This window comes from Mustela lutreola, chromosome 4 (genome assembly GCF_030435805.1).
Source record: "Mustela lutreola isolate mMusLut2 chromosome 4, mMusLut2.pri, whole genome shotgun sequence".
Taxonomy (NCBI): Eukaryota; Metazoa; Chordata; class Mammalia; order Carnivora; family Mustelidae; genus Mustela; species Mustela lutreola.
In genome coordinates, this window is record NC_081293.1 from 112,111,812 (window position 1) to 112,137,299 (window position 25,488).

At 43.3% G+C, this 25,488-nt stretch overlaps 1 protein-coding gene across 2 annotated transcripts in view; it reads left to right on the plus strand.

The window, feature by feature from the left end:
- Window positions 1-105: 105 nt before the first annotated feature.
- SLC26A3 (solute carrier family 26 member 3) overlaps window positions 106-25,488 on the plus strand; it is a 32,434-nt gene continuing 7,051 nt past the window's right edge. For both annotated transcript variants that reach the window (XM_059170797.1, XM_059170798.1), the window contains exons 1-16: window positions 106-208; window positions 8,022-8,239; window positions 8,744-8,883; window positions 10,075-10,185; window positions 10,439-10,611; window positions 12,089-12,253; window positions 13,960-14,112; window positions 14,503-14,585; window positions 18,351-18,498; window positions 18,612-18,725; window positions 18,840-18,917; window positions 21,787-21,882; window positions 23,044-23,150; window positions 24,280-24,349; window positions 24,440-24,532; window positions 25,162-25,257. In XM_059170797.1, coding sequence (XP_059026780.1) covers window positions 8,109-8,239; window positions 8,744-8,883; window positions 10,075-10,185; window positions 10,439-10,611; window positions 12,089-12,253; window positions 13,960-14,112; window positions 14,503-14,585; window positions 18,351-18,498; window positions 18,612-18,725; window positions 18,840-18,917; window positions 21,787-21,882; window positions 23,044-23,150; window positions 24,280-24,349; window positions 24,440-24,532; window positions 25,162-25,257 — 1,758 coding nt within the window. In that variant the 5' untranslated portion in view covers window positions 106-208; window positions 8,022-8,108. The remainder of the gene's footprint in view (window positions 209-8,021; window positions 8,240-8,743; window positions 8,884-10,074; window positions 10,186-10,438; window positions 10,612-12,088; window positions 12,254-13,959; window positions 14,113-14,502; window positions 14,586-18,350; window positions 18,499-18,611; window positions 18,726-18,839; window positions 18,918-21,786; window positions 21,883-23,043; window positions 23,151-24,279; window positions 24,350-24,439; window positions 24,533-25,161; window positions 25,258-25,488) is intronic.

The following is a 25,488-nucleotide window of genomic DNA, read 5'->3' on the forward strand; positions in this document are numbered from 1 at the left end:
CTATTGTTGTAAAAGTTAATGAAAGTTAATTATTAAAGCTGACAGGTAATTTCCCCAATGCCTTACATAACCTACATATAGACACCCCTGTACATATGGATGCAATCAGAGCCTATAGGACTAAGTGGATGGACACTTCCGACAACGGGACTGCTTGACCTCAGAAATTTGCAGCTGGTGCTCAAGTCCCTCACTGAGCACGCACCAGGTAGGAAGCAAATTTACAATCATTTTGCTCAAACTTGTCTTCTAGTTCTTGCAAATGATATATTTTCTGATCCAAACCTACTTAAAAGTCAGGGTTGTGGGAGCAGGAATGAATGAGTCCACTACCAATAGATTAAAAATGTATGCCCAGAGCCCTAGTGATGTGAAGCAAATATTTGAGTAGACTTTGATTTGACCAAATAAATTGTTGTATGCATTGTTAAGCTCTAGATAGCCTCTTCAACAATGGAAGAGGTTTTTGCCTTAATTATTCACATAATTCCTTTAATTCTGGGCCCCAATCTGACTTTATAGGTAGACCATCTGTTCTGAAGTTTGGTCAATAAAGAAAGCTTTTAGGAAAGGTTTTTCTAGGAGGTAGAGTCATCTGTTAGAAGGTGTTGAGAAGGACCTTTCAGTCCAGAGGCGAGGGATTTATCTACAAGACATCCCAGAAAGTCCAAGAAGGGAAGGGTTGGGGGAAGAGAAAAGGGAAGAGAAAACAAGTAGAATGGAGAGTGAAAAAGGAAGAGAAAGAGGGAAGGAAATTGTAAAGTAGCAGAGTACCATATGTCACAAATAATGTACCATGCAGGGGTACTTATTTTGTGGATTTCTAGTCTTAACAAGATAAAATCTTTCCTTCTACAAAAAGTCAAGAAACGCTCACACAACAGTCTTTAAATATGCAAGTGAGAAACACTGTATTAAATCATTTGACTACATAATTCTCTTTTCCCAAGTAAAATTGCCATTCAGAGAAACAGTACAGTGATTGCCACATAAGGATCAGTCCTGTTGAGAAATTAGGAGGCAACTATTTGATTTCAGAGACAAGTCATTTACAGTGGTTAATACACAGCTCCTACTCAGTCTGGATAAATGGATGAGTATATAAATAAATCAGCCGGTGTATCAGTATCTACTAAATAGCTCATATTCAGCCAAGAAATGAAACAGTTCACAAAATGAGAAATGATATTTTCTTACTAGATTAAATAAGCAATAACTTAGTCCCATTTCTCTCCATAAGGAGGGTCTTTGGTTCTCCAAACAGAGAAAAGAAGAGCTTCCTCAATAAACCACTTCATTTCAAGGAGATTGAACTCCAGCCACCCAGGCTCTGGATTTTGTGTCTCTGATGCTGAAAGCAGGGACATAGGGGAGAGGCTCCATGTTCAAGGGCCTCAGCTGGAGCTCCCTTGGGGTTAGGACTAATCAACATAGCAGAAATGAGTGTGTTTCAGAATCACTCACAAGACCTGGTTTCTTGTTCTGGCTCTGTCACTTGCCAGCTTTGAGACTTGGAAAAGTCATGTATCTTCCCAGATCTTGATTTTGCCATCTGCACATTGGTGGTAATAAGGTCTGCCTTCCCTGCCTGCTTCATAGGACAAAAAAGCAAAAATACTTAGAAACCTACAAAACCTTTATAGAAAGTCCAGGGATCCTCTCTCTTCTTCCATAGCCTACTGGATCTGAAGCGCCTTGCTGTGGCTTATTTTCACATTTCTCTAACGATGTAGTCATTTGGCCAACAAAGTCTTCTGTTCCAGTTCGTGGGTCACTACCCTTTGAACATGACTTGCCCATTCCCTGCTGCTTTCCCAACATCTCTCCTGAACTGATCCGTTCTTTGAGGTCTAAGTCAAGACCTACAGTTCTTTCGTGAAACCTTCCTTGACTCCAACCCACATTCATGGCCCGTCTTCTTCCAATCTGTTATCTGTGACAATCACTTTGGACACCCCCCCCCCCCTGCATAAATGTAAACTTTGGAGTTTGGAGTACATCACTGACCACTTACAGCATTTGTTCACAGTCTAGTTTATTTAAACAACCTTTGGGGGCCGCAACTCTATGTTGTTTCCCATGTGAAGGGGAAAAAAATGATTAAGATTTGGCCCTGGTCCTTGGGAATCTGAGTCTTACTGGGGAGAGAAATCTGTGAACGAACAATGATGGCACAGTACACTATGGTACAGAAAGGCATACAAAGTATGTACAGGAAGGGAATGATTAACTCTTTCTCGGGGACTCCACGAAGGCTTTACCCACATCTTCTTATCTTATACACCTATGTTAGGGACAGAGTTCCTGACAAACAATAGGCCAATAAATGCTGCCTGAAGGAAAGAAGGAACCAACCAATGATCAGGGACAGCTGAGTATTTTTAAGGATGAATTGGAATTCACCAGGAGTCGAAAGAGAAGAACACGGATAAGAGAAACACCATTCTCGAAGACATGAAGATGGGCAACATGGAAGGGGGAGAAGTTGAGAAACTTGTGAGATGGGCCAGAGCTAATCCGTGAAAAGCCTTGCATGCCAAGCTGTGAAGCTTAGATAGGTGTGTGCTTTCAAATTATGTCAAAATAAACCTGTGAGAGTAGAAACCTGGTCATTCTGGGCAAATGCGGAGTAGACATGAAGTCACAGAAAAGTTGGTAGCACTGATGCTTTCAGACAGATCGTAGACTTCTGTCAGACAGCGTTGTAAATAGTCAATACACACGGTCAATATATACTCAGTCCTGAGGCCATTACCTCTGCAATTAAGGCTAAGAAGTCTCTTGACAACAGCCCTACAGGGAGGAAATGGCGTCCCCCTCTACCACTAGGTAAACAAAAGCTTGGAGGGCTTGCCCGTAGCAACACAGTTAAGCAGTGACCGGATCTCACTGTCAGATCTCACCCTTTCCTGCTGCACCTCCTAACTACATGAGGTTTGACTTGGTTTTTCAGCAGTATAACCAAAAATAATAATTGTGAATAAAAAGAATTGTCAACAACAACAATAATAATGTTTAGTGCCTGAACTAAGATTAAGCTAAAGCTAAGTTCCTAGAAGATGTTAAAAGACCTACCATAAGGGCAGCTGGCTGGCTTCGTTAGTGAAACATGTGACTCTGGATCTCAGGGTCGTGAGTTTGAGCCCCACATTGGATGTAGAGATTACTTACATAAATAAACTTTATTTTGGGAAGAAGATTTTATTTATTTCAGAAAGAGAGTGAGCATGAGAGGCAGGCAGAGGGAGAGAGAGAAGTAGGCTCCCTGCCGAGCAGGGAACCTGATGCGGGGCTCAATCCCAGGACCCAGAGATCATGACCTGAGCCAAAGGTAGGGCCAACCGACTGAGCTACATAGGTGTCCCCAATAAATAAACTTGAAAAAATAATAAAAGGAAATAAAGGACCACTATAAACTTACATAAATAAATTTTCTGAGTAAGCAATGCAAGACACATGTTATGTTCTTACCCACTATGGACACTGAACTAAAGTTGTATGAATTATCCCTATTATTTTGGCAAAAAAGGCATTTCAAACCTTTTCCTTTGAGCATCTTGCTTTGAGACTCTCTGAGGGAACTACTCCATGACCTTGGGAGCCCAACTCTGGTCCCATCATCTTTAATTGCTTCTATGTCACTTTATCTCCTCCCTTGATGGAAAGACTCTGGCTTCGCAAACGATCTGGAAGGGTTTATGACTTGCCCATAGCTTCCAAAAGATCATCACTAAAAAAAAAAAAAAAAAAAAAAAAAAAAAAAGGAAAAATGGGTTTTCGTGTTCTAAATGTTAATAGACCCATTGATTTCTCCCAAAGAAACAGCTCTAGGATCAGATTTATAATATAGCCTCCTTAATTACCCTGCTGTGTTTCAAGAATGGAACACAGAATCACAGCTTTAACTAGAAATCATTGGCTGCCCCTGCCCCTGACCCCTTGTAACCTCTCTTTATCAACATCAGAATGGATCCTCCTCCCTCCCAACCCATGTCAAGCCCAGTTACTCCTAATGGCCATTCGGGACTTCTCTGATTTGGATGCCGCCATCTCCCTGACTCCCTCCAGTCTGACACCAACCACAGTGTGGGGCTCTACACGCCCTCACTTTTGGGTTCATCTGTGGCTCCTGATTGGGGTCCCTCTTATGGTGCTTGCTGGAGAATGATTCAGCTTGTTCCCCCCCCAACCCCGTCCCTCCTCCCCTAAGTGTAGCTCTCAAGGTATACCTCTTTTCCCTGTCGTCTGAGGAGCAGTTTGTGACATAGGGCTGGCATCCTCTGGTTTCCCATGGACCGGCACAGGGCTATGGGATGGGGATCCTACCGAAGGACGGGATCGTTGGGGGCCCACCTTGAATCACGGTGGTGGGGGTATCTACTGCAGCTGGGGAGGGGCTGGGAAATGCTCCGCATACCTGCTTGCCTCCGGTTTCAAATTAGCACTAATAAACGAAAAATACCAGCATTGCTTAGGAGCACCTGGATTCAAATCGGCTGTTTCCTAGCAGATAGGGCAGCCCTCTGAGAGATGAGAACTCTAAATAGATAAAAACTGAGGCGTGAAATAAGTCAAGGCCCTTAGACACTTCTGCGTGGAGGAAGCAGGCAGCGTGGAGGTGCTGGGGTCACTGGAAGGCAGGCAGCGACACTCGGTGCCTGGCACTGGACTGGAGATGGGCGGAACGGGGTGCAGGGTGGGGTTCAGGGGTCACGCATATGACCATCCTTAACCACTAGAAATATCAAAGTTATTCATCAACCAGAATAGTTAAATTAAAAAAAAAAAAAAACCTGAACTTCAGAAAATCCCGGAATTAAATTTCTATTCAGAAAAAAAAAAAAAAAAAAGCAGAGAAAGACAAGTGTAAAATAACTAAACCCCAGGACCAAAGTAAGCAGATGTGTGTGTGCATATGAAAGCATGTCTATGTAGAGAGTTACATATGTCATAAAGGCCCAAAAAATTTAAAAGAGCACATCATTGAAAAAAAAAATAAAAGTGGAAATGTATACCAACGAGTTCTAAAAGCATTAGGAGAAAGAGGCCTGAGAGTAAATTTCAATCCCCAAAGACCCACTCGTGCCCAAAGAAACCCAGAGAAAAATCTAAGGCATGAAGATAAATCAGAACGTGGGAAGGCATATGTGAATATGGGTATCATATTTGAGACTGGACTTATGATTTCTAGGAACCGAGAAACATTTTTTCAAGAATTTCTGGGGGAAGGTAATTTGTTCAGGCAAAAAAAAAAAAAGAGAGAGAGAGAGAGATTAAGCCGATTGCTTTGAATTCCTAACTGACATAGATCATACTAAAGCATCCCAGAGATGAGGACATGGAGAAGGACATGAATTTAGGACTGTCTGGAGCCTCTGGGGGCCGAGGCACCACAGGGCTGGTTGACTCAGTGACTCACAATGTGTGCTGAGTGCGGACCGGGAGGCAGCAGCGTTGGGAACAAGGACTGCAGTAAGAGAACAAACCTAAAGTCTGGAATGTGACCCTCAAGGTCTCTTTCTCTAAGTTCTGTAAAGTTCTTGTGGGTTTTTTGGTTCTGTTTTGTTTAGAGAAAGAGAGAGAGAGGAGAGAGTGGTTGTGTGAGCCAGGGTTGGGTGAGGGAGGGGCTGTGGGGGAGGGGGGAGGGAGAGAGAAAGAGAGAGAGAATATTAAGCAGTCTCTGCTCCCAGAGACCCTGAAATCATGACCTGAGCCTAATCTCTAAGGAGTTAGACGCCAGGCGCCTCTGAAAAGATTTCTTAAGCTGCCCTGATTCCCGACCTTGAGCACTCCCCTTGTAGTCAGTGCTTAGGTGTGGAAGGAGGCATTTTCCAATGTTTTGCAGGATGGTAGGAGCCCAGGCCCTTGATCCAGAGGGAGGTATGATGGAACCCACTAAGAGCCAGCCAAGGTCATCCTCAGGGAAGGAAGCAAAGCAAAACAGAGTGATCTCTGCCATCACTGTCACTGGCAAAAAAAAAAAAAAAAAAATCAAACCATACCTTAGCAGAGTTTAAAAAAAAAATGAGTTTTTCTGAGCAACTCGGTGGAAAAATGAATAAAGCAACAAAATAGTGGAATCTCTTTTTTCTGTCCATGGCAGCATCTGACAAAGAAATGCACAGCGCTTAAGTCTTCTTCATCCTACGTTTGGCTAGGATGGATACCCCACAGGATGAAAGCTGTTCTTGAAAGACACCCTGGACAGCCTTTCCAAGAGATCTAAGGTGTCAAGAGTCATTGAACAGGGATTAGCTCTTAAGTGTTTTGTTGGTCATTGGCAAATAAGGACAAAAAAATCCATGCTAGGCATAGCAATGAGTAAGCCAAGCCCATTCAGCTTCATGAACATTCTTCTGACAATGAGGAGTATTGTATAGTTGGTGGGATTTGACACTTGGAACTGGGGTGGAGGAGTGAGTGAGGGGTTAGAGAAGAAGCAGTTTGTTGGGGTGAGAGGAAACTCAGAAAGAACAGAGGGGGTCTAACAGTTGTAACAAAGCCCAAGAACACCCCAAATGCTGGAGGTCAAACCAGAGGGTAGGGCAGAATCCCTCCACAGTGGTCGGAGAAGATCAGTAGAAAGGACTTTAGAGGGGAGGGATTTAGGTTGGGGAGAGAAATGGGTGGTCAAAGGTAGGACAGGTGGGACAAATTGAGGCCAGCATCTGATTTCTGGTGCTGACTTGAGCCCTGCAAACAGTCTGGAAATCCCTTGAGCTGTGAGAGAGGGCCATGTAACAAGGTACAACCCAGCTTGAGATCATTCGGTTAGTAACTGTGACTGAGGTCAGGGAACAAAACTCTGGGTATTGTGAGTAGTAATACAGAAACAAGGTTAGAGGGGAGAATGCTGACAGCTGGAATGATCTTCACTTACTGTTCCCAGAGGACAACAGAGAAGGTAAGTGTCATAGAAGAAACAACAAAGAAATCTGAAAGCAGAAGCTGTGCATTTGACACTTGACTCACTCTAGGTCCTGAGGAAAAGGTCTCAGATGTGTGTGTGTGTGTGTGTATGTGTGTGTGTGTGTGGCAGGCGGGTGCTATTATATTATCATTGTAAGAAGAGAACAATTTTAGAATTGCAAGGGCCTTTAAGAGCTGCGAGAACCAAATAGGTAATATGCATTAAAGGATTTTTTTGCAAAATTAATATCTTAAGCATAACAGCCACAGGACTGAGATAAGAACAAAAAAATGTAAACATCTGACCCAGGAAATGCAAATTGTTAGGATATGAACTATTATCACTTAGCGAAAGTCTGATGTTTTCAGGTGCAATGCTAGATACTTTGAAAACATTCCCATTTACTCTTCGTTAAAACCTTTTAACCTGAGTCTTATTAGCTCAATTACATGGACGAGGCTCAGAGAGGTTAAGCAAATTGCCCGAGATCTTGCCCGAGATCTTCTCTTTAAAAACATCTCCTCACTAAGTAACAAAATAAAACTTTGTGCAACAGTTCCCTCAGCTGTTCACTGGAAAGCTCTCCTAGAAACAATAGAAAAATAAGTGGACAGTCTCCTTGAATTTCACAAATTTCAAGCATTTCACGGAGCTTTCAAAAATTCAGCGGGGGAAACTGAACAGCGTTGACTGCATTGAAAGGGCAAGGAGTAGATTTTAAATGTAATCTGTCCCAGGACTTCGCCATAATCTTGGCAACATTTCTGAGAAAGAAACTAAAGTGAATTATTTTCTTGATGAGATCTCCTCTAACAAGTAAAAAAAAAAAAAAAAAAGCACTCACTGATGAGTAAACTGAGTCAACTTCTATTGCTTTTTGGTGATCTTTTAAGAATAAATAATAAAAGCCCTTGTTTACTTACCCAAAGGAGCAGTGTCCAGCTCCTTGGAGTAAAAAGTGATATCACTGTCTCAAAACACAATCTAGGTCCCTTAATCCTGCCTCTTTTGATCTCAAAAGGTGGTAACATTCAGTTCGGAGATCACTCATCTGTAAATTGCATCACATTATCTCCGAGTTATTTAAGAAGCATGCTCTGTTTGGTTTCAGGCATTTGAACCTGCTAAAGGCAAGAAGAAGGGTTTGCCACATAGTTCCAAAGGTCTTCCTCTTAACAAAGGCGTCAGAGAAAGCAAAATGATCGAACCCATTGGGAACCAGTACGTCGTAGCCAGGCCCGTGTATTCTGCAAATGCTTTCGGGGAGGAACATAAGAAGAAACAGAGACATCACAAGACCTTTCTGGATCATCTCAAAGGGTGTTGTAGGTAAGATATCTTTTAAGGTATTCGTATGAGGAATAAATGAAGCACGTTCTTCTAACTTTCCAAGCTCTCCTTTCTGGCATTAATGCATCACCTTCAGGGTCTTCTTATCTTTGATTTCCCAACCTCCTACTCCCTGCCAGGGCTGGAAAGGCAATCTCTCCAATGAACCCCATCTCAGCTCTCGACACAATCTCTCCATATCCGAACACTCAGAAATGAGGGCAGAGGAAAGTTCTCAACTGAAATGTTGTAAAAGTCAAGCTAAGGATGTCATATAAGCTCTACCATGGCTAAAGAAAATCAGCATTTTTCTTAAAAAAAAAAATCCTTTGGTAGTGACAGCGGTGGGGGGCACTCAATATAGGTAAGGAAGCGAGTGTCAGTGGGAAAGGTGGTGGTTCATTCTTGAATATAGTACCATCTTCACCAATTTTCCACTGAATTTAGGTGCCAAACTTACAACTGGATATGAATTAACTGAGTTGGGGATTTCAATGTTTTCAGCTGTTCCACACAGAAGGCCAAGAAGATTGCCCTGTCTTTGTTCCCCATAGCATCTTGGTTACCAACCTACCAGATAAAGGAATGGCTACTCAGTGACATTGTTTCTGGAATCAGCACAGGGCTGGTAGCTGTACTACAAGGTAACTTTTTTTGAGAGGTAATTGATATGTCCTCGAATTCATCCTTTTCATGTACAGAATTCAATGTTCTTTGATATATTCCCAAGGTTGTGCAATGATCACCATTACCTAATTCCAGAACATTTTTACCACCAGCACCATTCCCAAACCCTCCTGTCCAATTAGGAGTCACTTTCCATTATATCCATCCATCTCCCTGGCAATGACTTTCGGTCTCTATTGATTTGCCAATTCTGGGCATTTCATATAAAACAGAATCGCAGAAGATGTGGTGCTTTGTGTCTGGTTTCTTCCACTTGGCATCACGTTTTCAAGGTTCATCCATGTTGTAGCATGTGAGGGTAATTTACCTCTTTGCATGATGGGTAAAATTCTATGGTATGGCCAGACCACACTCTGTTGATCCATTTATCCGTTGATGGACATTTGTGTTGTTTTCTGTTGGGGGCTACTAGAAATAATGTTGTCATGAACACTTGTATACAAGTTCTCGTGCGAACCTATGTTTCATTTCTCTTGGGTATGTACCTAGCAGTGTGACTGCTGTTACATGGTCACCCACTAGCAACATATAAGTGTTCAAATTTCTTCATATCCTTGCAAACACTTGTTATTATCTGTCTTCTTTATGTTAGCCATCTTCATGAGTCTGAAACTGTGGTTTAGATTTTGATTTCCCTGATGACTAATGATGCTAAACATCTTTCTAGTTGCTACCTGGCAATCTGTATATCTGTGGAGAAATGAATCTTTTGCACATTTTAAAATTAGGTTCTTTTTCTTGTTGAGTTGTAAGTGTTCTTTATATATTCTGGATACTAGACCCTTATCCAAGATACAATTTTCAAGTCATTTCTCCCATTCTGTGGGTTGTCATTTCATTTTCTTGATAGTAATCTTTGAAACACACATTTTAAAATTTTGATGGATTTATTTGTTTTTAATTTGGTTGCTTAAACTGTAGGTGTCAGTTCTAAGAAACCATTGCCTCATCCAAAGTCACAAAGACTTACACCTATGTTTTATTCTAAGAGTGTTATGGTTTTAGCTCCTGCATTTACATCCTCGATCTATTTGCGTTAATAAAGTAACTGACTTTCAAGGTAAAATCTGAAATATTTGAAGACTTCGAGAAGGACTCTTAGGATTCCTTTGCCTGAAATAAGGACCCTGATGCTTCTGTATTTACAGGCTTAGCATTTGCTCTGCTGGTCACTGTCCCCCCAAGCTATGGATTATATGCAGCCTTTTTCCCAGTTCTGGTCTACTTTTTCTTGGGCACTTCAAAACACATATCTGTGGGTAAGTGAATTTGTGGGCTAATGAATGCTCACATGGCTTTTTCTTTATTAACTCCACTTGACACACTCTGTATTGATTCTAGTTCTGCATAATCCAGGAGTCATCGTTTCTTGTAAGAACTGGGACTGGGGAAGTCCCAGTGGGGAAGGAGGGGAGAACAGCCGGCAATCTCTTTATCCACCACTTTATGGTTGAAAGACACCTATGCTTTAGGGATCCCTATATTGATTATAGTGCATTGTCTGTTAATTAGGTCCATTTCCAGTTCTGAGTATGATGGTAGGAGCCGTCGTTGTGAAATTAACCCCATCGGAGAGTACAGCTGCTCTAGAAATCTCTAATAGCTCAATGAGCAATGATTCTTCAACAGACGAGTATAAGGTGATGGTGGCTGCCACGGTCACAGTCCTTTCTGGAATCATTCAGGTGAGTGCTTTCTTGTGTAATTGGCCCTCCCCTCCCCGTGCTGCTTGTCCTCACTGGTACACATCTTTCTGTTCTGTCTCCTTCCTGCCCACCCCGCCCCCACTCTTTTCTGGGCTTGCATTCCACTCTCAGTGGCCCATAGGAAAGGAGAGGGTCTCCTCACCCCAACCCGAAGCAGAGGAGCAGATCCACATTGCAAAGGTGAGGGAACACAGGTCTAGGGAGAAGGAAAAATAGGAAAAGGGAGGCACCAGTGGTGAGAAGTGAAATACCTAATTCAAGTCATAATGACACTGGTGTCTTTGGAACATTTTTTTTTTTTTTTCTGATTCCTCAGGGAATGTAATCTAGCTGGAAGGATTTGGGGTTAAGCACTTTGAACTGTCCATCTCAAAGACTTCAGGAAAGCTGAAGAGAATTATGGAGGGGCTAAAGCCTCCCTCCCAAGCCACACCCCCGACTCCACTGCTGGTGAATAGTGAATAGTGAGAATGGCATGGATTCCTCAAGAGGTTGGCTGAGTTTCTGATGAGTGATATTGGCTAAGACCATTCCTTAAAGAAAGAGAAAGTGAGTTTAAACAAGGACATTAGTGGTGTGCCCACCTGACAGACAACATGGCCAATTCTTTTCTGAATCTAGTGCCTTTGCATGTCTGCAGTTCCGGCTACACAGAGACACAAATGGAAAGGCAACCCGGGGACCCAAGGGAAGGAGACTCTGTCTGTGCATGTCATTGCAAAATACTGAGGCTTTGGGGGAATGAACAACTTTGATCCCCCACTAAACCCAAGCACTTCTGAGATTCTGTACACAGTCACATACCTCTTAGGAAAGTCAAACAACTTGTTTGAGGGTGTATGAATAGAGGTTCGCCATGAATGCCATAGCAGCCAGCAAGCCACTTAAAATTACATAGGAGGGGGTACCTGGGTGGCTCAGTGGGTTGGGCCTCTGCCTTTAGCTCTGGTCGTGGTCTTGGGGTCCTGGGATCGAGCCCCACATCAGGCTCTCTGCTCGGTGGGGAGCCTACTTCACCCTCTCTCTCTGTCTGCCTTTCTGCCTACTTGTGATCTCTCTCTCTCTGTTAAATAAATAAATAAATAAATAGAATCTTTTTCAAAGTTATATGGGAAAAGTTATGAGGGCTGGTGTTGGATAGGATTTAACTCTGAAAGGTATATGGGAATGTCTTCTAAAGATACAGCACCTTGAAGAGGAAGAAGTTTCTTGGGGTGGATGAGACTTACATGCTCCGTGAACGCTCTGTCACATTCTGCCTTGGGAGTTGAATGGGGGAAGGAGGGAGAGGGAGGAACCCAGAACCTGCGATGTTCTGGGAGGCAAGGGCACCTGCTTCTTCATTTACATACAGACGGAACCTTTACATTTTGGATCCTTCCCCCTGCTGGTTCTCTAGTTGCTGAGGTGCACCTGTAAGGCAGACTGCCAAAGGCCTTTGCCCTTCTCTTTCCAGTTGCTCATGGGGGTCCTGCGGGTCGGATTCTTGGTGATCTATTTATCAGAGTCCCTCATCAGTGGCTTCACCACAGCTGCTGCGGTGCACGTCCTGGTTTCTCAGCTCAAGTTCATGCTTCAGCTGACGGTCCCAGCACACACTGATCCATTTTCAATTTTCAAAGTAAGTAGTCCTTTGGCCTTGAACAATCGAAACACGTGATATTTACTATCCTGTTTCTGGGAGGCTTTCCTTTCATGACTTCCACGTGGGGTTTCCTGACCACTCCCGAGAATCCAACAGGTTGTGAAATTTAGTCACATTCAGAAAAAGTTAGGGGCCAAGGGAAGAACACTGAATATTGAACCGCATCTACCATCTATCTAGCTAACGTGAACAACGCAAATCAGGTACCACGTCCCTGAGATTTGACTCTGAAGTATTATTTAAAAGAAAAATAATCTAGGTTCATTATTACAGGCTTTAGTATTTTGTTCCACGATTTAAAAATCCCCCCCCCCCAAATCTTCTCTTGAAAGAAGTGTACTGAGTGATAGCATTTCTCTATGTCTAAAAAGCAGGTCTTGTTCTTTGAAAATGGAGGTGCTTCAGACACCTGTATGCATCCCTGTTTATAAAGCAAAAGGAAATTAACCAATATGTGACTAGGACAGTGTGCCTGGGGCTTAGTGATTCTCAGTTCTCTCTTTTTGTCCTGCTGAATCTCGCTGAAGTTTTGCCTGTTGTATCTGTCTTTGCCCAAAATTAGCTCTTAGTTCTGCTGATCTTTTCTATCATTCTTTTAGTCACGAATTCATGTATTTCCACTCTGATCTTTGTTATCACCTTCCTTTTATGAATTTTGGGCTTATTGGTGCTTCTGTCAAGACGGTCTTCGGAGCTGAGACAGAGTTTGCTCCGTATTGGAACCAGCCCTCTCTCACTCCCATCCAGAGCTACTCTAGAAGGGGAGTGTTCGAGGAGCAATTTGGGATCTAGTGTGGGCCTGCTTGAGCTCTCCGGATCCCATGGATATGGGATCCAACTGGCTATAAAAATTAAAACCATGCTCTGTGCACTATTAGCCAGGAAATGAGTTTCCAAAAGTAACACAGACAGTTAACTATAAATTGTGAAGGGCTTAAGCTTAAAAAAAAAAAAAAAAGGCCAGGAATTAAGGGATACATGCTAAGAAAACTATCGGGGAGCAGAGGGTATTCCCTGGATGGAGAAATGATGCTGATTATAAAATAATAACCCATAAGACCTAAGAGCAGAAGAGACAAGTTGTAAAACTGTGAAAAGTTACCAGGGAATTTTGACACCAGCCAAAGATATTCCCCACAAAAAGGCTACGAGCGTCCCTATACTAACAGACTGCCAGTGCTATGTTAACTTACTCATTCATGGTTAACTTGAGCAGAATAGGGAATCACTCTTCTACCCATGCCAGTCCTTCTTGCCTCAATTTTTTTTAATCTGTCTGGAAATAATCAAATATTGCATCCAAATTATACGTCAGTATAATGCTTGGGAAAGAAATGAAACAAATGAATAAAGAAACAAACAAAAAGTAGAATCAGAATGTATAAATACAGAGAACAAGCTGATGATTGCCAGAGGGGCTGGGAGTGGGGGTTTGGGCCAAGTGGGTGAAGGGGAGCAGGGGATTCGGTTGAGTTATAGAATGAGTATGTCCCAGGAACAAAGGCACAGCATAGGGAATATAGTAAGAGAGATGTCAAATCATTCTATGGTACACCAGAAGCTAGCACTGTGTGTCAGCTGTACTCTAGTTAAAAAAAGATTACAAAAATAAAAATCAAAAGGATTCTTAAAAAGGAAGAAAAAATGTAGCACTTGGCTGTTTTTTGCTTTTATAATTTTAGGTACTGAATTCCGTATTCACGCAAATAGAGAAGACCAATATCGCAGACCTTGTGACCTCCTTGATTATCCTAGTGATTGTATTTGTGGTTAAAGAAATCAATCAGCGCTACAAAGCCAAACTTCCAGTGCCCATCCCAATTGAACTCATCATGGTAACTGATCATCTTAAGGCTTTCCTTCGTAATTCATTAGTCTCCTGTTTTTATGTTGAAAACCTTCAGGAGGTTTTAGTGGGGTGGATGCCTTCTCTGCCATTTCTCGGTGTCAAATTTAGTATGGTTTTCTCTTCATTCTGAATGAATGACTTCCTTTGTGATTTGGGGTTCATTCTCTCTGTGGGAGACGAGGACGGCGCAGAGAACAAGGCCTCAGAGAGGCTTGGCAGACCCATCAGAGCTGCGATTCTTAACCTCTGGTGGCTGAGGATAATTGTTGCAGAACTTTTTTTAAAAAAGAAGCAAAGCCAGGGCTGGAGATTCTGATCTAAGAAGACTGTGCGTGATCTCACATAATTCTAACTTGGGCAATTTGCAACTTTGCAGACTGTGATCGCAACAGGTGTGTCCTATGGCTTTGACTTCGAAAACAGGTTTAAGGTGGCTGTGGTTGGGGAGATGAAGAGAGGGTAAGTGTGTCTTTTATGGTGGCCTCTCCCAGCACTGACTAGACAGTGAGCAGTAAGTGGGAAGGACTGTGAGCCAAACGCATTCATCCGGCTCAGAACCCTCCCTCCCCCACGGGAGGATGAGGAAGGCGCTCTACTCTCCTTCTAGGAAGGAGCCACAAAGGCTCTGTGGTTCTTAATATCAGAAAGTCTGTCTTTGTGGAAGAACTCACCAACCAGATGAGCAAGGATTCACACAGAGGGAAAGTGTAGTGGTCAAAGTAAAAAAAAAAAAAAAAAAAAAAAGGCAAATCAAACCTGCTTCTCCTCCTAAAAAGGAACCAAATGAAACCAGATTTCCTTGCCCATCGATTACTATAAACAATGTGCAGTGTTTTGTTGGAGGTGACTAGAGCCAAGTTCTGACAGTTCAAACGAGACACAGAAGGAATATCCGTAGCCCATTGCTTGAGCGAACTGGATAGGCACACTCTGTCCTTCCTCGTGATCAAATTCAAAACAAGACTGGAGCAACCGTGAACACTGTGGAAGGATAGGAGGTCCCGTTCATACAAGGACTTTGAAAATGCATTTGATTGCATTGCCCTTATTGGGCTGAGAAGAGAGATCCAGTTTTGTGTTTTCTTCTCTCTGTCCTCTGACCAGAGCATCAATTTCTTCCAATTGGCTTACCAAGGACAGGCTATGTTCCTGTTTAAAACAAACAAAGACAAGACCCCCCCCCCACGCTGAAGGAGTAGTGGAGAATTCTAGGAATCAGCATATATATGCATTGTTGACTTTAAAATAACCAATTTTTCAAAAAAGGAAACACGTGCAAAAATATTTTTATCACCAGATAGTCATTTGTTACACTTAATGAACCTCAGGCACCATTTTTCCTTTAAAAGATTCTTGAGTAAGAATTCGTCTGAAACTGAAAGACTATTTCTGGGATTTCTCTCCACCTGTAACTTGCAAGTGATTACACTTTACTGTAAAGTCTTGGCAGACAGAAACTACTGAGACAGATAGACATAGATACGTACATACAAAATTAAAGAGGACCTTGCCAGAAAGGATTTGGGAAATAAAACTTAAACTTGAGATCAATGAGTTACAATCTTTGAGACTCTTCCTAGTAAATAAATCTTGAGTGTCAGCAGACCTCTATTCACAGTGTTTGCGGGCAGGGGAAGGAGTAACTCACATTTATTAATCATTACATTCCACAGAGAGGCCATGTAGCCTGGTAGGTAAGCTCGCCTGTCCTAGAGGCAGCGTACCTATGATTTACTTCTGAGTTCCTTTTTGATTTGGGGCAAATAACTACACTCTATGCCTCCATGTCCTTGGTTCTAAAAATGGGGCTAAAAGTAGTAGCTATTACATTGGATTCTTGTAAGGACTGAGTGTGTTCATACCTGTGACATGCGTGTTTAAGTGTCTGTCCCACAGGGAGTGTGGATCTAAATTAAGGATTTAGGATCCTTAATTTAGGATCTAAATTAAGTACTAGGCTCCTTATATTCTTTTTCCACTCCAAGTTTTTCTGGGTGATGATTGAGTGGGCATTTTTTTTTTTAAGATTTTATTTATTTGAGAGATACAGTGCACTCATGTGCAAGAAAGCACAAGCAGGGGGAGGGGGCAGAGGGAAAGGGAGAAGCAGGTCCCTGCTGAGCAAGGAGCCCAATATGGGGCTCGATCCCAGGACCCTGACATCACGACCTGATCTGAAGGCAGAGGCTTAACTGAGCCACCCAGGCACTCTGAGTGAGCATTTTAAATTTCTGGTGATCACTAATAGAATATAATTGGGAAATAATGACTATTAATTACTACTAATCTGCTGTTAAAAGTATGACACCTTGGAAGTGGTTTTGTGAACACACACGGAAAGTGTGTCATCGAGACAGTCAAGGAGACATGGAGGATGTATTCAGATTCCAGAGGGATCCCGATGATTATAGCTAATAACCACTTCACATCTCCTAGTGTGTAAATAGTATTCATGGCTATTATTTTATTTGGCACCGCCCCTCACAAAAATTATGATGAAGAGAAAACAAGTGTGGTATTCTCCCTTTACAAAGGAGGAAGCTGGCTCAGGGAGGGGAAGTAGCAGAGCCAGGAAACGAATCCCAGTTTTCAGACTGTAAATCTCCATCACTCCGCTCTGTCTCTGGTATTTAGAGGCTAGGACAAAAGAATAATAGCAGGCTTCTGGAGACTTCGGTATAAAAAGCAAATTTCAACTGCATTGTCAATTCGGGATATGTTTTTGGAAAAAAAAAAAAAAATTCCAGACTAACATTCTGATTCATGGCACCTCGTGGTACTTCTTCAAAATTAAGGCTGCAAATATGTGAACACGGTATTCATAAAACACGAACAGCAATGAAGAAAAAGTCAAATGGCTCCAATAAACTTACTTTGAATAAGATTTAGGTCAGACGCACATGTTGACAGGAAGGAACTGAGCATTTCAGTCAAGGGATGTTGACCCGGAGATACTCGGCCCTTTTATAACACAGTTAGCAAATATCATTTGACTGTTCTAAATCCATGAGGTACAAATGCAGAAGGATCTTCTCTGAATGTTTCCCTGACACTGTGTGACTATAAATGGTCTTCCCCGTCAGAGCCACGGTTGGCTCCAGCACTCCTGTGGGTCCCAGGGCAGAGTCCAAGGCCCATGTGTTTGCTGAGGGTTTTTCATGGAAGGTATTGTTATTGATGGAGGGAAGACTCTCTCGCTTTGCTTGTCTTTAATTGTGTTTGCTCAAAGACCTTCATCCATGGTAACTACTGGAGGGATTGTGGGTGATGCTTTTCAATCCCATGTAACAATACAAGTGGAATCTAAGACATTTTGCATGAGGCTTATCGGGATATAAGTGTACCTTCTAATGCGGCTATACTAGCAAAAATATCAGATGCACCGCTATTGTGGGACTGGGTTTGCATTCTGGTGTCAAATTCAGGCAGCTCTGCTTTTCAACAGTAAGATAACAGATTCGAAAGTTTGCAGCGGTGCTCAAAGCTTGCTGGTTGCACTCCAAAATGAGACCAAACTCAGCCTTGATGGCATTCCCTCATGGATTTGCCCAACAAATATTGACCACGTGATGTTCACCAAGAAGACTGCTGGGTCTTGGTCACAGAACGATGAAGTAGTCACAGTCCCTGCTCTGTGTCTGGGAGAGAGCTGTGGGGGAGGTGGGGTAAGGAAGGGAGGTATCCAGGGCTGGAGAAGCACAGAGAACTTCACCTACCCCTGACTTTGGTGGGGAGAGAAGACTTTCTAGAAGGAGGGATGGTGATGAGGAGAAAAGTTCAGGCAGAAGGAAGAGCAAATCAGAAGTTTCCAAGGTGAGAGTACAGATGATTTCTTTTTTTTTTTTTTTAAGATTTTATTTATTTATTTGACAGACAGAGATCACAAGTAGGCAGAGAGGCAGGCAGAGGAGGAAGCAGGCTCCCTGCCAAACAGAGAGCCCAATGCAGGGCTCGATCCCAGGACCCTGAGATCATGACCTGAGCCGAAGGCAGAGGCTTAACCCACTGAGCTCCCCAGGTGCCCCCCAGATGATGTCTTTGAGAAACAAACAAAAGCGTGGTATGGTTGGAGCCTCACTTCCGAGAATGATAGTGATTGAGCAGGAGTGGGGGTCGGGAAGGGATAGATCGGGAAGGAATCCCCTAAGGAATTTGGACTTTTCCTGAGGACAAGTGAGCCATTGAAGGCTGGTGATGCTCAGACTCGCCCCTTTTCCTTTCCAGATTTCAGCCTCCCGTCGCACCCGACACGCAGATTTTCCAAGAGACCATCGGGGACAGCTTCGGCATTGCCATCGTTGGCTTTGTGGTAGCCTTCTCCGTGGCCAGTGTCTACTCCCTCAAATACGATTATCCGATCGATGGCAATCAGGTAAGTTTACAACCTGGGCTGGGCCTCTTTAGGCAACTTCAAGTAATACTCTGTGGACATCGCACCATCGCAGTGCCATTTCTAAAAAAGATTCCTCTTTGTTCTCCTGCCAGGAGTTAATAGCCTTGGGACTGAGTAACATATTCAGTGGATCATTCAAAGGCTTTGCTGGGAGTACCGCCCTCTCCAGATCGGGGGTTCAGGAGAGCACTGGGGGCAAAACACAGGTAGTTGAGGGTCTTCAATGCAGGGGCCGTCCTGGCGTTGGGACCAACTGACGACTCCAAGCTGGGGGCGGGGGGGATGTCGATTTTGTAATGACAATCTTTTCATCTTTACAGATCGCTGGGATTCTCTCTGCTATCATCGTGCTGATTGTCATCTTAGCCCTTGGATTTCTTCTGGAACCACTACAAAAGGTAACGCTCATCTCTCTTTGGATTCTCTCTCTTTCTCAGCTTCGGGTGATGATGAATCAAGGACCCTGGCTCTTCCATTCTGGAAGTGCAAACTAGACAGGAAAATGCGAGCACTGCAAATTTTCGAGTACCCTTCCTGGCCCGTAGTCTGAGGCCAAAGTCTTCGGCAGCATTTTATGAATGCTAGGAACGCAAAAGCCCCAGCTCCCTTATCTGCTCCGCTCTCCGCATGTTTGTAAGCCCTGAAAATAATTAATGTTTAGACAGAAAGACGGCCAGGTGCTACAGCTTCTATGTGGATTGATGGAAGTGAAGATTCCCCTAGAGGCTGAGGTCATCGGGGCCTCTATCAAGTTCAGAGAGTGGTGCTACCAGCCGCACAACCCGTTCTCACGGATCCACCCTGCAGTTTCCAGGGTTTGGTCAGACTCCAAGACCAACACTCTCAGGTTGTAGGCTGCGGGGGCCCTCCACACAGACCTCACACCGTCACCCTCTTGCTCCTTGGTCCATCTCTCCTGAACTGTGGTTTTTGAGGGTTTGGGTTCATGCTTTGTAAATGGCTGCAACCCCCCAATTAAAGAAGTAACACTAGACCCTGGAAAACAAAGGATCTGTAGGAAACCAGACAACAGTAAATACCTTGTTTTTTGTGGAGGTGATGTAATTTTGAGGTGCTCCATGGAACATTGGCCCTTAAGTCCTGGAGACCTCCTTCTAATCCAGGTTCTGCCTCTTTTTCTCTGTGTGCTTTTAGGCAAATTACTGAACCTCTCTGAATCTCACATTCTCCATTTGTAAAAATAGGGAGGAAAACAGCACTTGCCTCACAGAGTTGCTGTGAAAACTAAATGAAATAATGCACATTAAGGACTTGCATGGGACAAGCACTTAATAAATGTAGCCATTATTGTTAGTATATTTATTGTATTGTTATTATTCTACAAACATTATATTATACTTCTTACTACAAAGGGCACAGAGATTGGACACAGCCCATAGTGTTTCTTGGCTGATATCTAGGCCTTTTCCCTTGCTGGTTGGTAGCTAGAAAGTGAATCTGGTCCCAGGTTTCCAGACTAACAGTGTGATCATCCTAAAGAGCCTCACTGGACAACTCTGTCTTCAAGCCATGCAGAGTACTCACTGCCAAGAATATGTGTTCTCTACAGTCTAGCCTACTACTTTCCAAAGGAACGGCATTGAAGGAATCATGGAGTCTCCAACAAAGAAATAGAATGTCTATCTCAGTAAAACTAAGTGCACGCGCAACCCCCCTATTAGAGAATTCTGCCCTATTGTGCTTCTTCCCAAGGGTACCCTTGGGCTCTACATTGCCCATGTTGACTTGGCCAACCTCAAGAAGTCATGCCAGTTAAAAACCTATTTCTGTCATGAATAAAGCACACCCCAGGACATTGTCCATGATGTGAGTCAAAGCCCCACTGACAAAGGATCCGTGTGATGAGTTCTACTTAGGCCATTGTATCTGTAGTATCTGTTTGACTGGAATAGCTAGTTTGCTTCTCTTTGTCATGTGAACTATGCAAAATAATCCACAAGAGGAGCTGGTGATAAATGAGTGCCGAATAAGCATCAACAGTTGTCAGCATCTTTTAAAAGATTTATTTATTTATTTGAGAGAGAGACACAAGTGGGAGGGACAGTAGGAGAGGGAGAAAGAGAACCTCAAGCCACTTCCTGCTGAGCGTGGAGCCTGACACCGGGCTCGATCCCAGGACCCAGATGTCAGGGCCTGAGCAGAAACCAGATGCTTAACCCACTGTGCCACCCAGCTGTCCCTGTTCTTATCATTTTATACCCATTTAATCCTTTACATCAAGTACAGTATGGAGACCTGATTCCTGATAAAAATTGTCCCTTTTCCTTTCTGTGGCTTCTCAGTGCTCTGTAATCTTTACTCTTTAAAGGGCTCTCTTGTGTCTGTATTGCAATGAAAAATTTTAAAAATTGTTTCTCTGGGGAATACTGACCAGGTGAGAAAAAAACGCCTGATGGAAAGAGAAGGGGTAATCCTCCTCGGCAGTGGGCACCTGACATGCTCTATCCTTGGGTCCCCCTACAGAGGGGCACAGCCTACAGTGTCTTGCGTACCCACCTCACCCACCCAGCACAGTGGGGACATCCTACAGTTGCTGCCATGCATGATCAGAACCAGGACAGGGACACTGGCACCGTACTGTCCACAGACCCTACTCAGTTTTCACGATTTTGTAACTGGCATTCATTTGCGAACTAACTAGTTCTAACCAGTTAACCAGTACTTAACTAGCAACTTCCTTTTCATTGTCACACTCAGTCTGGAGTCTGCTTGAGATTCTCTCCCTCTTTCTCTGCCCCTCTCACATGCACATGTTTTCTCTCTCTCAAATAAATAAATGAATGCTTTGTAAAAAAAAAAGTTGAATGCTGATCATCCTCAAAGGTTTGAATTATGATTCTGGGTACTGCAAGTTCCCCAAGTTTGGTTTTTTTTTTAAACAAAGAGCAACCCCTTCTTCCTACCTCCAATAAATAAACACACATTAGACTATCTCTGATTGGGAAAGTTTTATTTCAAGCATTGGTCTTAAGATCTGCCTGCCTCTGTCCCAAGGTACAGGCCAGTAAGTGCTTTCCTCTACCCAGAGCCCAGCACTGTCACCATGGTGGGGACAAATGCATCCCTGGGAATAGGTCAGAGTCTCAGGCCTGCTATGTCCTGTGGGGCACTAGACACCAGAAAAGGGGTGTGTTCTGGGCTTGGCTTGGAGGCCCTTTAAAGGACAGACTTATCTACAACCTTCACCCTTATTTCTGTATGACTTATTTATCTTCAAGTACATCTGCTGTTTGTGTTTTTTTGCAGTCTGTCCTGGCGGCATTAGCACTTGGGAACTTGAAAGGAATGCTGATGCAGTTCACAGAGATACGGAGACTCTGGAGGAAGGATAAGTATGATTGTGTGAGTAGAGGTGGTCGGTGGTATTTAAGAGACAGAGAAATCAGAACAATATGCTGATTTCGGACTCTATGCTGAGCAGAGAACCCAACTGGGGCTCTATCTCACGCCCCTGATGTCCCCGTTTGGAGTGGGGACCAAGAATCCAAGGCCGAACCAACCAACAATGCCACCCAGCTGCCCCTTCCCTTGCTATTTTTAAACTGCATACTCTAATGATCCTTCTTTGGGATTTTAATTTAAAAGGACAGGCCACTTGCAAGAAGGAGATGCTCCATGAAACCCTAGTGGGATATGGTTCCTTCGTTTTTCATTACATCGGATGTTTGTTTCCAAAGAATCTGCAACATCTTTAAATTCTGAACATCTCTTTTGGAAATACCCTATAAAGTCTCCCCCTGCTCTTGACATGCCTTGTGATGAGACGCAGAGTCCATAATTTTATCAGGATCAAAGTCTGGGGCATAAAAAGGTTGTTAACATATCCTATAGTACTTAACAAGCATAAAGTAATTAGCTGTACTTGGTTTACTCTTGTTCCTGGTAGATGATTGTTGGGGATTTTAACACCCTTTTGACATGCTGACATTCTTGTGCAGATAGTGGCCATTTTTTTTTAATTTTTTATTTTTTATAAACATATAATATATTTTTATCCCCAGGGATACAGGTCTGTGGATAGTGGCCATTTATTAAATCGGCAGGCCACCAGTAAGAAATTGGTAGAAGCGTCGTCAATTACTTTGCTGATTTTAACCAACAGCTGTTGGTTCTACAGTTTTAATTGTGCCATATAGACTCAGTTACTTCCTTCACTGGGTCAGGACACACTCTCGGGGAGCCTGGGTGGCTCAGTTGGCTGAGTGTCTGCCTTTGGCTTGGGTTGTGATCCCAGGGTCCTGGGATCGGGCTCCCTGCTCAGAGGTGAGTCTGCTTCTCCCTCTACTTGCTGCTCCCTGCTTGTTCCCTCTCTCTCTCAAATAAAGAAATAAAAATATTCAATTAAAAAAAAAAGAAATGATCTCTTGAGGCAGGTCGCTTGTTCTGCACACTTCCAGCCCCTGCTTTGGCTCTAGACGTTCATGCTTTCTCAAAGCTCTGGACCTAAGACACTGTGGTTGAGTCAGAGTAAATTGTAGTGCGTGTGTTGCCTTCTTTTTACAGCTAATTTGGATCATGACCTTCATCTTTGCCATTGTCCTGGGACTCGGTTTAGGCCTGGCAGCTAGCGTGGCATTTCAGCTTCTGACCATTGTGTTCAGGACCCAATTGTGAGTGTTCATCGTGCTCTGCCTCCATGCAGACTTGGACCTGCCTGTGGGAGGGGGTCAAACATCACAGTTTCAGGGGAAAGTAGTTTAGTTGACAGGCATGCCCATCTATCAAGACCGGCTGGTCCGTTGTTCCTCGTGTGGCTCCCCTCAAGGCCTGAAGGGCCATAGACATGTCCTGACCTCAGAGCTTCAGCCCAGATCTCACCAGCTATTGATCTGTCCCCTGCTTTGCCACCAATTCAGAGAAATCGTATGTACTGCAGAGTGTCTTTGCCCAGTGGAAACTGGAAGTCATTATCCTCTGAGCAAGTGTCAGGTCTTTGCCATAGTCTTGCCATAGTCTTGCCAGACATGGAAATGGGCTCCAGAGAAGACTGTGGAATTTTCCATGTCTAGTGGAGGGTTGTTCCTCTTTACAGGTTGCTGGATTGTTCTCCCATCTAAAAACGGGGCTGAGCTAGAGAACTTCTCAAAGGCCCCCATCATCCAAAAAATCCACAAAGACTAAGCATTCTTGATTCTTAACAACCAGTCCAAACATCTTCCTGATTCTTAAATCTCTGCCATAATGTCACCATTATAATGTCTCAGCCTATGTTGGATGGCATGGTGTGACAGAGAAATAGGCTTTTTGGTGGCTCAGGAGTTCTAGGACAGAAGGTGGGGTGGTTAATGTTAATCTCCGGCTGATGGAATATATTTATGTTGAAGTGTTCCTGCCTCCTCTGATTCCGTCATCTTTTCATTCATTTCTCGGGGACCCGTCCATCACAGAGACAGACCGAGTAGTTGTAGGCAAAACATTGTGCTTCTCCATGCCCTCATCTGTACAACTGGATGATTGTATCAATTTCACTGAATAACTAGGGTATTCTGAACCCAAAGAGCAAAAGCATATGGGAGCACTTTGTAAGCTTGATGGTGGTAAATGGAAGGCGTTGTTCTGGGAGAGGTAAAACAAGGTGTTTGCCCCCCAAGCTGTCCAATGACATGCTGATTCCCCAGCCTTTTACATTTTGAAAGTGAGCCTGCTCATGACCTTGATTTGCTAGGAGAAGTCGGTGTTAGCCTTACGGGCCTTACCCACGCTCACAAGTGATTCACTTGGTGTCGGTTTTCCCTACAGTCCAAAATGCAGCACTCTGGCTAATGTCGGAAGGAGCAACATCTACAAGAATAAGAAGGATTACTCGGACGTAAGGAAGATCTGTTTTTTACTTTGACTTGCTGACAGATAGTAATATGAGTCCTGTGGGCCTGTCTCATGTGACTTCTCTGCCTCACAGATGTACGAGCCAGAAGGGGTGAAGATCTTCAGGTGTCCGGCCCCCATCTACTTCGCAAATATTCATTTCTTTAAACAGAAACTTATTGATGCTGTAAGGTTTGAAGTTGTGACTTTTTTTTTTTGTTTTTTGGTAATTCCACCATATATCTAGGAATGAAATGTTTGCTCTGTAACCAGAGGGTGACTGATTTCACATATGTTGAAGTTGGATTGTGTTCATGTTTTTCTGTCCCGTGTTCCAGAGCAGGTGAAACTGCTTTATAAGGGGTCTATTAATATGTTGGGAAATAAGGCCCTTTAGGATAAGGTTCAAAGCAGAGTCACCTTTTTTTTTTTTTAAGATTTTATTTATTTATTTGACAGAGAGAGCGAGAGCACAAGAAGGGAGAGCAGTAGAGGGAGAGGGAGAAGCAGGCTCCCTGGGGCTCAATCCCAGGACCCTGGGATCATGACCTGAGCCAAAGGCAGATGCTTAACCACTGAGCCACCCAGGAGCCCCAATTTTTGAGTGTTAGTAACAGCACACAGGCTGAGCAGACCAAAGTCATTGACACAATGCCATCACTGTTGTTGTTTGAACCACTTCTACATTTTCTTACACATATTGTTATTATGTGCCCCAATCCCAACCCATCCCACTTAAAGTTATTAGAATTCTGTTACAGGATATTCAGCAGCATCCTATTCCACACTCTTGTAAGACAGCAATGGATTTTTCAGGTTGGCTTCAACCCGCTACGAATTCTACGCAAGCGCAACAAAGCTTTGAAAAAAATCCGGAAGCTGCAGAAGAAAGGCCTGTTGCAAGTGACACCCGTAAGTTTCTTTCTTTCTTTTTTTAATGGGAAAAATTATATTTTTGTATTTAACCACAAGTGAATTATCATTTCAACACGCACTGATTCCCGGAACCAACAAAACCTTAGCGCAGCGTAGACTGCATATACATCTGACAATTTGTGTGACCCAATTATATAGCATTTTAGCAAAAATCTTGTAGGCCTCCTTTGTTTTTCCTAAGGGCCTCTCAAGTCCAGTGAGGCTTTG